The following is a 16,447-nucleotide window of genomic DNA, read 5'->3' as shown; positions in this document are numbered from 1 at the left end:
TGAGTTTCCCCCTGCTTCAGCACAGATAATTAAATTGTGTGCTGGGGATGGTGTTTTTAAAATGCTAAACAATCAAACCTTAATTTGTATATTAATAGTCAATATTATATTCCAGAGCTCACAATTCCTTAAGATTGTTTGTCCCTTGGATGCTATTAATTCTCAAATTTGCAATTGCTTAGGCATATACAACTCATAAGAAAAAATGCTGTCCTTTTAAGAAGGCTGTTTTTGGACAGTTAATAAATTATTCTAGATTGCCTGGACATCTTAAAGCAATGCCATGCTGGATTTATATCTCAGGCAGTCTATAGGTCCTACATATAAGATAGATTGGATATATAATCTCGTTCTTTATATATTCAAAACAGTTATGGTTTAAGATAATATTTTAGTATTCTTGGAAATTGGGCATGTTAAATTCTTTGCTCTTAGTGTCCTCAGTTACTACTTGTTTCCACATAATAGTGTTAATTCTTGAGGACTTATACTTAATAAATTGCTGCAAATAATGCTTCTATTTCTGATTTAATAAATAAATAAATTATACACATGTGACTATTAATAACTTTTCAAGCTTTCTAGTTACAACCGCTCTTTAAGAGAAACAATTGAAAGTGCAATTATTCACTGCCCATGTTACATTAATACTGACAATAACAGTCAAGTATTTGAGATGTTTTCTCAGCAAATTATTAATTCTCAAAGACAAGGTATTGTGGAACTTTAAAACTTTAGCTTCTTAAAAGACAAAGAAGGGAGAAATTATATCCCTGTGCATATTATTTAATGCATTCCCATGCACATTATTTAAATCATACTTTTATTTTAGAATTTTGAAATTTAGATGTCAAAGAATTTAATAAATGCCTTATAGTATCTTAAAAGGATCTACTTATTGGCATATGGCTTGATCTTGAATAGCTACCTTATTAGGAAAGGGAAAAAAAAACATAGGTTCTCTCCACAGAACGCTGCAGAATCATGATGACTAGTTCGTGTGACAGACTAACAGTTAAGTTCACTCAGTGCCCTGACTTTAGTGACTAGAAAGCTGATTTGGGTACATGTTTTTGACCCATCCTTGCTTGCTATTTTTCCAGTTTGGACAAGTGAAGCTGCCTTGCTTCAAGCTTTTCACCTTAAGGTAAAAAGAACATCAGAGACCGTGTAATCTGACTTAGAAAGATTAGTGATTCTTCTCTTTCCCTCATGTGACCACTTATTCTAACTCAATCTTGGACTGGTCTAGTAATAATTCCAGTATTAGAGTATCCCAGGGAAGATAACAAAATATTCTTAATTACTTAACAAGTTAAATTAGAACACAGCCTCCTCTCCCAGAAAGACTGCAGCCTTTCTGCAATTCTCAAGGTCACTGCCCCCACACCTGAAGCTCTAAGTCTAAGCTTGATCTTTGCTAATTTGCAATTGAATGGGGTACCTGGACTTCCCCAAAAGAAGCTTTTTTATTGTGCCTTTCACTGTCTCAACTTTGTTTTTCAAGCAGGTCAGTCAACACCCTTCAGCCTGACTACAGCAGGCATGTATCCCCACCCCCAACAGCACAGGTGGCAGTTATAATCTTCATTCAAGAAGCATTATATTACATATTGTGGCTTTTGGTCTGATTTGGAATTAAGGTTTGCTATGAGGGCTGTACAGTCTAGACAGGAACCCAGATCTTGAAATCATATCAATCTAGACAGAGGCACATGCCAAGAGGCTGTGGTTTATTAATAGTACACCACAGAGCCATGTAAAGAATTAGAGGCAAAGGTTAATGTCTTAGAAGTAGTAGTCTTAACAATAGAGAAGGACATAGCATATATTAAGGCTAAAAAGGCAGAAATTTCAGATATCAGCAATAGTCACTTGGACACTTGGAACATTGATGAATGGGCCAGAGATTTAAAAGATAACCTAAGTGCATTGAATCCCCTGGATTGGGTTCAATATATTATTCTACCTGCTATTATTATTGGCACTGTATTATTAGTAAATCATTGTGTTTCCACTCATCTTTAGAGCACTTCTGAGATCTATAGCTACGACAAGGCAGGACATTCCAGAACTTCGGCAGAAATATAAAAGTGAGAGAAAATGCTATGCACATTCCAGTAAAGTTTGCTTGACAGGCAGAGAGGTTATGTTCTCATAACCTGCACATTCTTACCCTATCCCTGCATTAGTCTGGTGTATAGATCCACATGTTCTCTTTTAGTATTATCTTATTATAAGTGACTTTATAAGATTGAATTCTGATATAGTTAAGCCTTTGCCAATGTTCCAATGTCCTAGAAAGACCTTGAAGCTGACAACTTGGAATTCAGTAGGAATTCAGTAAGGAAGTTACCTATTCAGTAACTAATTAACATTACAATGATGGAGCCAGGACCTCAGGGCTGGTTTGCATAGTGTTTACTAGGACAGTAAGGACAGTCTTAACCAAACAAGGGTTTACCATGAGAAAAGTTAGGGAATCCCACTGAGACAGGTTTCTTCACTAGGCCCAAAGAAATAAGGCAGAACTATACAGCATAAATAAATTTTGTGCCTCAGTCCAGCTTTTTTTTTTTTTTGATTTTAATAACAGGGAGGAGATGTAGCCTCCCACAAGCCTGAAGCAGGCTGAGCCAGACCTTGACTTTGCTATACCACTAAGGAGACCACTTAGAGTGGAGCCTGCCTCCTTGGATCACTCTATTGTTCACCCACTGCCACTGCTGCTACCTGCTGAGAGTCGGCCTAGCTACTCTGGAGACTACACATGGTCACCTGCAGCTGGGCTCCAAGGATGATTTGGCGGGAATAGGCTTCTCCTCTTCTTTTTAAAGTGTGTCCGCCATTAAAAATTTGAGTCTTGATCAGAATACTGTCTTGACTCCATTTCTCTATCTGCCTAGATTCCCTCTTCTCTTCCAGTTCCAAGATGCTTTCCAGGCTCAAACCCAGACATGAGAGCCGCAGGTCGGCCCCAACAATGCATCACCTATTAAATACTCAATTAAAGATTTTCTATTAAGGATAATAATGGAATTAAAATTGGCATTATACATTGTCTTTGGAATTCAAGAAGTATCAGAGAATATTATGTACCTGACGATATTGACTTTCATTATTTAAAAAACAAAATGTTGATGATAACTTTGGTGACATCTCTAACTGAATACCTATTGCCTTAAATTCCCTGGCTGAACAACTATGGAAAACAGTGAACTTTTTTCTGCAAGTTTTAAAAAACTTTCTAAGGAGGATTAAATCTTGATAATTGAGCTGAAGGGGTTTGCAGCCCCATAGGAGAACAACAATATGAACTAAATAGTACCTCCAGAGATCCCTGGAACTAAACCACCAATCAAAGAAAACACATGGTGGGACTTGTGTCTCTATCTGCATATGTAGCAGAGGATGGCCTGGTTGGCTATCACTGGGAGGAGAGACCCTTGGTCTTGCAAATATTCTATGCCCCAATATATGGGAATGCCAGGGCCAGGAAGCAGGAGTGGGTGGGTTGGGGAGCAGGGGGAGGAGGAGGGGATAGGGGATTTTCAGAGAGGAAACTAGGAAAGGGGATAAAATTTGAAATGTAAATAAGGAAAATATCTAATAAAAAATAAAATAAAAATAGCTTTCAATTTTAAATGTAAAAAATATCTTGGTAATTTTCAATTCATGAAATATATATGAGTGGGACAAAGTTATCTAAATGGAAATTAATGTTATCAAAATATCTTTGAAGGAGCAACATTTGTATTTTACAAAATTATTATTAGACAAATTGATTCTTCACTGAAGCATGTTGTAAGAAAATTGAGCCAGACAACTAAGATTCTGAATGCTATTAGGAAGAGATCAAAAAAAGTCTACTACATTAAAATTATATTCAAATTAATTTTATTATTTTCTATGTGAATTGTTTGGCTACATATATGTCTGTGCACAACATGGTACATATAGAAGTCAGAAGAAAGCATCCTATCCCCTGGAAAATCCATGACAGACAGTTTTGAGCTATCATGTCTATGCTGGAAATGAAACCCTTATCTTCTGGAAGTACAGTTAGTACTTTTAAACACTAAGCCAGCTTCCTAATCCAAGCCTTTTATTTTTATTGTACACTTGAGGTAGTAATTCAAGCAGGATAAAACTACAATTTGACCTTAAAGTACTAATATATAACAAAAAAACAGAGTCTAGGAATTAGCTTTTCTTGAGAAACTGCATTAACCTTGGCTAACAATAAATGATAAAGGAGCACCTTTAAGAGAAGAAAAGGCCTGTATTAGTCTGAACATAATGACCCTTCTTGTTTACTTACTTTTATTAAATAATGATGATTTTGCAATGGTTGTAACAATGAAAATTGACAATAGAAATCCTAAAATCATTGAAATATCTGTCAGCCAGCTGTTGTACAAGGAAAATAAGGAATCTGAAATAGAAACTAAAATATAAAATAATAAAAATTAGAAATTTAATGAAGGTGTGTACTACACAAGAATATATATGACATTATTCAATATCTTTTATTACTACTTAGAATTCTTCAGAGCTGAATGTTTGATATATACCTTTAATGAGCATTTAGAATGCTGAGGCAGGAGGATTGATTCTAGCCTTTGTTAAATAATGAAACTTTCTGGGCGTGGTGGGGCATGCCGTTAATCCCAGCACTCGGGAGGCAGAGGCAGGCGGATTTCTGAGTTCATAGCCAGCGTGGTCAACAAAGTGAGTTCCAGGACAGCCAGGGCTATACAGAGAAACCCTGTCTCGAAAAAAGTAAAGTGAAAGGAAGAAAGAAGGAAAGAAAGAAAGAAAGAAAGAAAGAAAGGAAGGAAGGAAGGAAGGAAGGAAGGAAGGAAGGAAGGAAGAAAGAAAGAAAGAAAGAAAGAAAGAAAGAAAGAAAGAAAGAAAGAAACTCTGTATTAAAACAGAAAAATAAAAGAGAAACAAATTTGAAAGAAAAAGAGAAAAATAACTGAACCTATAGAGACATTGTTTTGCTACTTACAATTAACTTATTCAACTAATTTTTACAGGTGCATATATACTATATATAGAGAGAGATTTTTGATTTGATGTGGCAATCAGTTGAAAATTTGGAGGAACCTTAGAATGAGTTAAATAAATTTTGTGTTTGAGAGGGATATAAATATGTGGAGGTTCTATAATAGTTAGGAGAATTGTCCTCCAAAATAAACCTACACACTCCCTCGAAATATTCAATGTTATATTATGTGAAACAATGGTGTCTTCTAGTATAATTTAAGCTACAAATTCTAAATTATGAAGAATATTTGATATTTTTGCGAGGAATAAATCTAATAATACCTCTTAACAATGGAGACTTTCACTCTCTGAAGCCAGAATGATTACCCAGAGTGATCTCAGGCCGAAAGACACCTGGCTCATCATTGTTTGCTAAGTCTCATGGGAAGCATATAATATACGTCAACTCGGTCTCAATATGATAGCTAGCAAGAAAATTAGGCTCTATAACCACAACTGCAAGAAACAAAGTGGTGCAACAATATAAACAAATTTAGTAGTAGACAAATGAAGCTGTGATTAACAATATTGTTAATATCTATACAAGAATCTGGCTTTGCTGTGTCTCACTAGAGTCTGTCCCTCCTGTGAGCCTGTGGGCCTGGGTATGTCAGAACTCCTGGAGGTCAAGCGGTTTCTGTGAAGTCCATAAGCCTGGGTGTGTCTGAATTCCTGAGAGATCAAGCTTTCTCTGAGTGTGATTGAGGTGGAAAAGACTGTAGCACAGGATCTGCTTCCAGGGTCAGAATTTATACAATTAGAAGCTATACAAAGAAAGGATATGGGTACTTTCAAAGCCTTGCTGAAGCATCCAGTTTGTATCTGTACCCAGGAGCAGACCCTGGGCTATAGCTCTCTCCACCCAAATCACACCTAGAGAAAGCTTGACCCCTAAAAGTTCAGACAAACTTAGGCTCACATGTGACTACACCACTACTGCCCTAATACTTGGTCTAACTGGGACCCACCCAGGGTTCAGGAGAGGTGGGAACCTCAATGCATGCAGGGACAGGATCCTTTCCAGTTTGAATCTGTGCCTGGAAGCAGACCATGTGCTACAAGCCTACACACTCCCAATCACACCCAGAGAAAGCTAGACCCCTAGAATTTTAGACACATCAAAGCTCACAGGGCTCAAGGAGACAGCTTGACCTGAAGATCTGACATACCCAGGCTTACAGGCTCACAGCCGGGGGGTGGGGGGGGCAGGCTCCAGTCACAGACTGCAAAGCCAGATAACAACAGAGATAATCAGATGGTAATAGGAAAGCACAATAACATAAGCAACAGAAACCAATGCTATTTGGCATCATCAAAACCAAGTTCCCATAACACAGCAAGCACTGGACACCCCACCACACAGGAAAAGCAAGATTCACATTTTAAAATCCCATCTCATGATTATGATAGGGAACTTTAAGAAGGACATAAATAACTCCCTTAAAGAAAAACAGGAAAACACAGATAAACAGGGATCACCCCTTAAAGAGGAAACAATTAAATCACTTAAAGAAATACAGGAAAATACAACCAAACAGGTAAAGTAATTGAATAAAACTATCCAGGTTCTAAAAATGGAAACAGAAACAATAAAGAAATCACAAAGGGAGACAACTTTGGAGATGGAAAGCCTAGGAAAAAGATCAGGATTCATAAATGCAAGCATCAACAACAAAATACAAGAGATAGAAGAATCTCTGGTGTAGAAGATACCATAGAAACCATTGACACAACAATCAATGAAAGTGAAAAATGCAAAACCTGCTAACCCAAGACATCCAGGAAATCCAGGACACAAAGAAAAGAGCAAACCTAAGAGTAATAGGTATAGAAGAGAGCAAAGTTCCCCAACTCAAAGGACCAATAAACATCTTCAACAAAATTATAGAAGCCAGGCAGTGGTGATGCATGTCATTAATCTCACCACTTGAGAGGCAGAGGCATGTGGATTTCTGAGTTTGAGTCCAGCCTGGACTACAGGGTGATTTCCAGGACAGCCAGGACTATACAGAGAAACCTTGTCTCAAAACAAACAAAGAAACAAACAAACAAAATTATAGAAGAAAACTTCTCTAACCTAAAGAAACAGATGTACATGAACATACAAGAAGCCTACAGAACTCCAAATAGATTGGACAAGAAAAGAAGTTCTTCCCCTCACATAATAGTCAAAACACCAAATGCACAGAACAAAGAAAAAATATTAAAAAGTAGTAAGGGAAAAATGTCAAGTAACATATAAAGGCAGACCTATCAGAATTACACCAGACTTCTCAACAAAGACGATAAAAGCCAGAAGATCTTGGGCAGATATCATACAGACCACAAGAGCACAAAAATGCCTGTCCAGACTACTATATTCAGCAAAACTCTCAATATTCACAGATAAAGAAACCAAGATATTCCATGACAAAACCAAATTTAAGCAATATCTTTCCAAAATTCCAGCCCTACAAAGAATAGATGGAAAACTCCAACACAAGGAGGGTAACTACACCCAAGAAATAGCAAAAAAAAAAAAAAAAAAAAAAAAAAAAAAAAATCAATCTCTCCACAACAACAAACCTAAAAGAAAGCCACACAAATATAATCCCATCTTTAACAACAAAAATATCAGGAAGAAACAATCATTGGTCCTTAATATATCTTAACACCAGTGGACTCAATTCCGAAATAAAAAGACATAGACTAAAAGACTGGATACATAAACAGGACCCAGAACTTTGCTGCATACAGGAAACATAATTCAGTGTCAAAGACAGACATTACATCAGGCTAAAAGGCTGAAAAATTTTCCAAGGAAATGGTCCCAACAAAAAAGCTGGAGTAGCCATTATAACGTTGAATGCTATTGACTTTCAACCAAAAGTAATCAAAAAACATGAGGAAGGACACTTTGTACACATCAGAGAAAGAATTTACCAAGATGAACTCTCAATTCTGACCCTCTATGCCCCAAATGCAAGGACACCCACTGTACTAGTTAGTTTTGTGTCAACTTGACACAGCTGGAGTTATCACAGAGAAAGGAGCTTCAGTTGAGGAAATGCCTCCATGAGATCCAACTGTAAGGCATTTTCTCAATTAGTGATCAAGGGGAAAAGGCCCCTTGTGGGTAGGACCATCTCTGGACTGGTAGTCTTTGTTCTATAAGAAAGCAGACTGAGCAAGCCAGAGGAAGCAAGCCAGTAAAGAATATCCTTCCATGGTTTCCGCATCAGCTCCTGCTTTCTGACATGCTTGAGTTCCAGTCCTAACTTCCTTGGTGATAAACAGCAGTATCGAAGTGTAAGCTGAATAAACCCTTTCCTCCCCAGCTTGCTTCTTAGTCATGATATTTGTGCAGGAATAGAAACCCTGACTAAAACACCCACATTTGTAAAAGAAACATTATTAAAGCTCAAAGCACACATTGAACCTCACACAATAATAGTGGGAGACTTTTAAACCACACTCTCACCAATGGACAGATCATGGAAACATAAAATGAACAGAGACAAAGTGAGACTAATAGAAGTTATGAACCAAATTGTTTTAATACAAATCTACAGAATATTCCACCATATAGCAAAATAATGTGCATTCTTCTCACTACTACATGATACCTTCCCCCAAATGAATCATATAATTAGTCACAAAGCAAGCTTCAAAAGATACAGAGACAAAGTTTGAGAAGGAGTGAACATCCAGAGACTGGCCTACCTGGGAATCCATCCCATATATAACCACCAAACCCAGACACTTTTGTGGATGCCAACAAGTGCTTACTGACAGAAGCCTCTTATAGCTATCTCCATAGAGGTTCCACCAGTACCTGACAAATATAGAGGAGGATACTCACAGTCCACCATTGGACTGAGCACAGGGTCCCCAATGAATGAGCTAGAGAAAGGACCCAAGGAGATGAAGGGGTTAGTAGCCCCATAGGAGGAACATCAATATGAACTAACCAGTACCCCCAGAGCTCTGAGGGACTAAATCATCAACCAAAGAGTACACGTGTTGGGACTCGAGGTTCCAGCTGCATATGTAGCAGAGGATGGCCTACTTAGTCATCAATGGGAGGAGAAGTCCTTGATCCTGTGAAGGCTCTATGCCCCAGTGTAGGGGAATGCCAGGGCCAGAAAGTGGGTGTGGGTAGTTTGTCGAGTGGGGGAAGGGGGGCATAGGTGGTTTTTGGAGTGGAAACCAGGAAAGGGGATAATACTTAAAATGTAAATAAAGTAAATGCTTAATTTAATGCAGAATTATATCAGACCCTCAAAAAAGACTTAACAATACTTTTCAAACTATTCCACAAAATAGGAACAGAATAAACATTACCTAACTTATTCTATGAAGTCAGTTATGCTGATACCTAAATCACACAAAGACCCAATAAAGAAAGAGAACTTCAGACCAATCACCCTTATGAATATCAATGCAAAAATATTCAATATAATTATTGCACCTTCCGGTCAGTGCCAGTTCTGGGTAACCTTGGATGCAAACTCAGTGGATGGTTCCACGGTCTCCAGAGGACTCTCCACGTGATCTTAGGATCACTGGTGAATAGAACACACCAATCATGACAGGCCTGTGACAGCAGAAGCAAGGAAATGGGAGCTCTGCCTGACCAGCAGCTCAGGGTCTTTCTGGTCAGTGTTGGTGTACCTTGGGATTCGAACACAGCAGACAGCACCACAGTCCCGAGAGGAGACACCACTTCCAGGTGCTGTAACACATGCATAATCTTAGGATTCCAGGATCCAAGTATAACAGGAGCTTGGTCACACCAGGACCTCAGGGTCACAGACAAAGCTTGACTGCCAAGAACTCTGACACACCCAGAATCTCAGGTTTACAGGAGACCAGAATCACAGGATCACAGAGAAAGCTGGACTCTGAGGAGTCCTGAATGAACCAGGCTTATAGGAAAGACAGGCTCCAGTTATATATGTTGAGGGCAGCAAGCACTTGAGATAATCAGATGGCAGGAGGCAAGTATAAGAACAGAAGCAACAGAAATCAAGGTTCCTTGGCATCATCAGAACAAAACTCTTCCACCATAGCAAGTCATGGATACACCATCACATCAGAAAAAGAAGACATGGAACTAAAGTCACTTTTCCTGATGATGATGGAGGAATTTAAGAAGGAAATAAATAACTTCCTTAAAGAAATACAGGAAAATTCAGGTAGACTGCTAGAAGCCTTTAAGGAGGAAACACAAAAATCCCTTAAAGAATTACAGGAAAACACTACCAAACAAGTGAAAGAATTCAACAGAACCATCCAGGATCTAAAAATAGAAGTAGAAATGATAAAGAAATCACAAAAGGACACAACTCTGGAAATAGAAGTCCTAGGAAAGGAACAAGGAACCATAGATGCAAGCATCAGCAACAGAATGCAAAAGATGGAAGAGAGAATCTCAGGTACAGAAGATTTCATAGAAAACATGGACACAACAATCAAAGAAAATGCAAAATGCAAAAAGATCCTAACTGAAAACATCTACGAAATCCAGGAAACAACAAGGAGACCAAACCTAAGGATAATAGTCATAGATAAGAATGAAGACTTTCAACTTAAAGGGCCAATAAATATCTTCAACAAAATTATAGAAGAAAACTTCCCCAACCTAAAGAGAGAGAGATGCCCATGAACATATAAGAAGCCTACAGAACTCCAAATAGACTGCACCAGAAAACAAATTCCTCCCGACACATAATATTCAGAACAACAAATGCACTAAATAAGGATAGAATATTAAGAGCAGAAAGGGAAAAAGGTCAAGTAACATATAAAGACAGACCTATCAGAATTACACCAGACTTCTCACCAGAGACTATGAAAGCCAGAAGATCCTGGACAGATGTTATACAGACCCTAAAAGAACACAAATGCCAGCCCAGGCTACTATACCCGCAAAATCCTCAATTACCATAGATGGAGAAACCAAAGTATTCCATGACAAAACCAAATTCACACAATATCTTTCCACAAATCCAGCCCTTCAAAGGATAATAAAGGGAAATCCCCAACACAAGGAGGGAAATGACACCCTAGAAAAAGCAAGAAAGTAATCCTTCAACAAACCTAAAACAAGATAGCCACAAGAACAGAATCCCAACTCTAACAACAAAAATAACAGGAAGTAACAATTACTTTTCCTTAATATATCTTAATATCAATGGACTCAATTCCCCAATAAAACGACATAGACTAACAGACTGACTACATAAACAGGACCCAACATTTTGTTGCATACAGGAAACCCACCTCAGGGACAAAGACAGATACTATCTCAGAGTAAAAGGATAGAAAACAATTTTCCACTCAAACAGTCCAAAGAAACAACTGGAGTAGCCATTCTAATATCAAATAAAATTGACTTCCAACCCAAAGTTATCAAAAAGACAAGGAGGAGGCACTTCATACTCATCAAAGGTAAAAATCTTCTAAGATGAACTCTCAATTCTGAATATCTATTCTCCAAATGCAAGGGCGTGGGGCATTGGGCTGTGCACAGACTGCCTGGTTTTCAGTTGAGACTAGATATTGAACCCCGGGACCCAGTGGTGATAATTCACCTACATGGGATAGAAGGAGTTCTCTCATTCTCCTGTAACCCTGGCTCCTGTCGAAGTTACTGCCCCACAGAGCCCCAAAAAGAGAAGCTTGGCTAGCAGTCATGTAGGCAAAGTCCCAAGCATCTGACCTTCAGGCTAAACTCTTCCCAAGTTACCTAGCAACTGTAAAGACCATAAGAGGTGCTGCTTGGCCCCACCTCACTCTCTTACTCCTCTCACTCCCCTTACTTTTACTCCTCTCTCTTTGTCTTCTCCTCTCCTCTCTCCTCATAGCTCCCTCTTATTCTCTAGACTTTCTTCTCTTTCTCTCTCCTTTCCCCCGTCTTTCCTCTTGGCCATAGCCCCCCCCCCTCTCTCTCTCTCTCTCTCTCTCTCTCTCTCTCTCTCTCTCTCTCTCTTTCTTTTACCTTCTCTTTCCCCCTGACTTTATATAATTAAGCTCTAAAACCATAAACAGTCTCTGAACTCTAATCAAGGCCCACTGTGCTTACTCTCACCTGCATGGGAACATTTCTCCCTCAGCCCTCTCTCCCATAATCCCGGGGCGAAAGGTGTTTCCCAGGGGCTCCACAGGTCAGGAGCTGCCCCTTGTCCACACCCTGTAGAGTGGGGCCAGCAGCTTATATGCCCAGCTGGGGCCAAATGGAAAGCACCTGGCAGCCCTCCTGCATCTGCTGTCCAGAGCATAGGAGGAACTCTGGCCAGGCGTGGGCTATCCTCAATTGCCCCCCCTTGCCCTGCCCCCTTTTAGTTCCCACACAAAGTCATCCACGTTCATTAAAGAAACATTAGTAAAGCTCAAAGCACGCATTGCACCACAACAATGGCGGGAGACTTTAACACCCCACTCTCATCAATGGACAGATCCTGGAAACAGAAACTAAACAGAGATACAGTAAAACTTACAGAAGTTATGAAACAAATGGTTTTAACAGATATCTACAGAACATTTTACCCTAAAACAGAAGGATATACCTTCTTCTCAGCACTTAATGGTACCTTCTCCAAAACTAACATATAATCAGTCAAAAAACAGGCCTCAACAGATACAAAAATACTGAAATTATCCCATGCATCCTATCAGATCACCATGGAATAAGGCTGATCTTCAATAGCATCGCAAATAATAGAAAGGCAATGTTCACATGGAAGATGAACAACATTTTACTCAATGATAACTTGGTCAACGAAGAAATTAAAGGCCTTTTAGAGTTTAATGAAAATGAAGACACAACACACCAAAACTTAAGGGACACAATGAAAGCAGTTCAAAGAGGAAAACTCATAGCTCTGAGTGCTGCCAAATAGAAACTAGAGAGAGCACACACTAGCAGCTTGACAGAACACCTAAAAGCTCTAGAACAAAAGGAAGCAAATTCATCCAAGAGGAGTAAATGGCATAAAATAATTGAACTCAGGGCTGAAATCAACCAAGTAGAAACAAAAAGAATACAAAGAATCAACCAAACAAGGAGCTGATTTTTTGAGAAAATCAACAAGATAGATAAACCATTAGCGAGACTAACTAGAAGGCACAGGGGCAGTATCATAATTAACAAAAATCAGAAATGAAAAGGGAGGCATAACAACAGAACCTAAGGAAATCCAAAGCATCAACAGATCCTACTACAAAAAGCTATACTCAATAAAACTGGAAAAGCTGGGTGAAATGGAAAATTTTCTAGACAGATACCAGGTACCAAAGTTAAATCAGGATCAGATTAATGATCTAAACAGCCCCATATCCCCTAAAGAAATTGAAGCAGTCATTAATAGTCTCCCAGCCAAACAAAGCCCAGGAACATATGGGTTTAGTACACAGTTCTATAAGACCTTCAAAGAACACCTAATTTCAACTCTCCTCAAACTATTTCAGAAAATAGAAACAGAAAGTACTCTACCCAATTCATTCTATGAAGCCACAATTACTCTGATACCTAAACCACACAAAGATCCGACAAAGAAAGAACTTCAGACCAACTTCCCTTATGAATATCGATGCAAAAATACTCAATAAAATTCTCACAAACCAAGTCTAAGAATACATCAAAACAATCATTCATCATGATCAAGTAAACTTCATCCCAGAAATGCAGGTATGGTTTAATATATGGAAATCCATCAACTTAATCCACTATATAAACAAACTCAAAGACAAAAAACACAGGATCATCTCGTTTAGATGCCGAGAAAGCATTTGACAAAATCTAGCACCCATTCATTATAAAAGTCTTGGAAAGAATAGGAATTCATGGCCCAAAACTAAACATAATAAAAGCAATATACAGCAAACCAGTAGTCAGCATCAAACTAAATGGAGAGAAAATGGAAGCAATCACACTAAAATCAGGGACTAGACAAGGCTCCCACTTTCTCTGTACCTATTCAATATAGTATTCGAAGTCCTAGCCAGAGCAATTCGACAACTAAAGGAGATCAAGAGGATACAAATTGGAAAGGAAGAAGTCAAAATATCAATATTTGCTGATGATATGATAGTATATATAAGTGACCCTAAAAATTCCACCAGAGAACTGCTAAACCTGATAAAAAGCTTCAGTGAAATAGCTGGATATAAAATTAACTCAACAATTCAGTGGCCTTTCTTTACACAAAGGATAAACAGGCTGAGAAAGAAATTAGAGAAACAACACCCTTCTCAATAGTCACAAATAATATAAAATACCTTGGTGTGACTCTAACAAAGAAAGTGGAAGATCTGTATGATAAGAACTTCAAGTTGATGAAGAAGGAAATTAAAGAAGATCTCAGAAGATGGAAAGATCTCCCATGCTCATGGATTGGCAGGATCAATATAGTAAAAATGGCTATCCTGCCAAAAGCAATCTAGAGATTCAATGCAATCCCCATCAAAATTCAACTCAATTATTCACTGAGTTAGAAAGGGTAATTTGCAAATTCATCTGTAATAACAAAAAACATAGAATAGAAAAAACCATTCTCAAAAATAAGAGAGCCTCTAGTGGAATCACCATGACTGATCTCACTCAAGCTGTACTACAGAGCAGTTGTGATAAAAAACTGCATGGTACTGGTACAGGGAAGGACAGGTAGACCAATGGAATAGAATTGAAGACCCAGAAATGAACCCACATAGCTATGGTCACTTGATCTTTAACAAGGGAGCTAAAACCATCCAGTGGAAAAAGGATAGCATTTTTAACAAATGATGCTGCCACAACTGGCAATTATCATGTAGAAGAATGTGAATTGATCAATTCTTATCTCCTTGAACAAATGTCAAGTCTACGTGGATCAAGGAAAAACACATAAGACTAGATACACTGAAACTTATAGAGGAGAAAGTGGGGAAAAGCATCGAAGATATGTGCACAGGGGAAAAATTCCTGAACAGAACAGCAATGAAATGCTAAGAAGGAAGTTTATATGGAAGTGGAAGAAGTACAGGTCAGTCAGTGCTATGATCCAAGACCTATCTAGCAAGAGGTTGGAAAATGAGAACAAAGAGAGTCCTGTTGGTGACCAATGTAATTCTGAAGTTCTCTGTTGTGATTTGCAAGAAATGTCTATATTAATAAACAGTCTTGCTCTACAAGATTGATTCCTACTAACCATTCTGCATACACATTTTCCCATAAGCCTTTAAAGAATACAATATTATCAAATGTCAAAATCATATTTTAATATTATTATATTCTTCACAAACCACATGTAAATGGAGTCCATATCTCTTATTTAATACATGTATAGAGGATTTAATACTGTTGAAAGCCTCATAAAATTGCAAATAAGTAAAATATTAATTGCATTACATCAAAATTACTTATATTTCAAATATTTTCAATATAATTGCTAAGATAAAACTGATAATTTTTTTACCTATAGTCATACATGTATGGCTATTGAAAATTCATATTATGAAAATATTTAAAGTAAATGAGTGTTGATTTAACAATAATTTCTGAAACTCTATTTTCTTATTGTGCCAGAAACAGAAGTATATTTCCCTAACATAGCTAAAAATATTTGCAGCTTTAGTTGTTGCCTCCCACAACACTCTGATAGAATATGGTAGTCTGAAATTACACCCAAATCACAGATCTTCATGATGATAATTAAAGTTCCTCATGACTAAACAATTCCAGAGACAAGCATTTAGGAAAATGAGACAACTAAAGATATGCAGCTACTATTAACAATATTTACCTTTGTTACGTAATTGCAGATGCACAAGAAGGATTGTTCCACATACGATTGAGAAATAAATGAAATGCAGGAATACCACTGCTTTGTTTAATATTGGGGAACGGTCTTTGAATCTAGGTACATGTTCTAGAAAAGAGAGTGAAAGAATTACCAAAAAGGTAATATGAAAAAGTAGCCTAGGGAAACCACCTGAAATGGTGGGCAGCATTATCTCACCCCTATTTATCTCATAAATAGATCTGAAATATCAGTATTTTCAGTGACTAGAATATCTCACCTCGATTTGCAAAACTAAGAGAAGTTTCCTTTTCTGACTCTAACAATCTAACAGCACAAAATCAGAGGCTGCGAGGAGTGAAGACAGCTCAGTCATAGGAGTCCTCAACAGATTCTGTTAGGAGAACCCAACATCTATAGCCCTTTGAACACACACGATGGGGAGCTCTGGAAAAAACCTACAACATTTAAGAAGTTCCTGCAAGAAGCATATTCAAAGCAGGTCTCCAGACAAGATCCCTGATGTAAACTGTCAACCCCTCTTTGTGTCATCTTTTTTCTTAGACTATCTGTACTTTCTCCTTGATTTCTAAGCTGTTGTTATTTTTGTTTTGCTTTGTTTTGTTTTTAAACTA

The 16,447-nt window shown here is 37.9% G+C and overlaps 1 protein-coding gene across 3 annotated transcripts in view; it reads right to left on the bottom strand.

Annotated features, from left to right (window-relative positions):
- Skint4 (selection and upkeep of intraepithelial T cells 4) overlaps positions 1 to 16,447 on the bottom strand; it is a 96,061-nt gene that overhangs the window by 5,644 nt on the left and 73,970 nt on the right. For 2 of the 3 annotated variants that reach the window (NM_001347180.1, NM_178786.4), the window contains 2 exons: positions 15,816 to 15,941; positions 4,322 to 4,447 (listed from right to left, as the gene is read on the bottom strand). In NM_001347180.1, the coding sequence (NP_001334109.1) occupies positions 4,322 to 4,447; positions 15,816 to 15,941 (252 nt within the window). The remainder of the gene's footprint in view (positions 1 to 4,321; positions 4,448 to 15,815; positions 15,942 to 16,447) is intronic. The other variant, NM_001357339.1, reaches the window with a different exon arrangement.

The sequence above is a fragment of the Mus musculus genome, chromosome 4, assembly GCF_000001635.26.
Source record: "Mus musculus strain C57BL/6J chromosome 4, GRCm38.p6 C57BL/6J".
NCBI classification, from domain to species: domain Eukaryota; kingdom Metazoa; phylum Chordata; class Mammalia; order Rodentia; family Muridae; genus Mus; species Mus musculus.
This window is presented reverse-complemented; position numbering and strand designations above follow the sequence as displayed.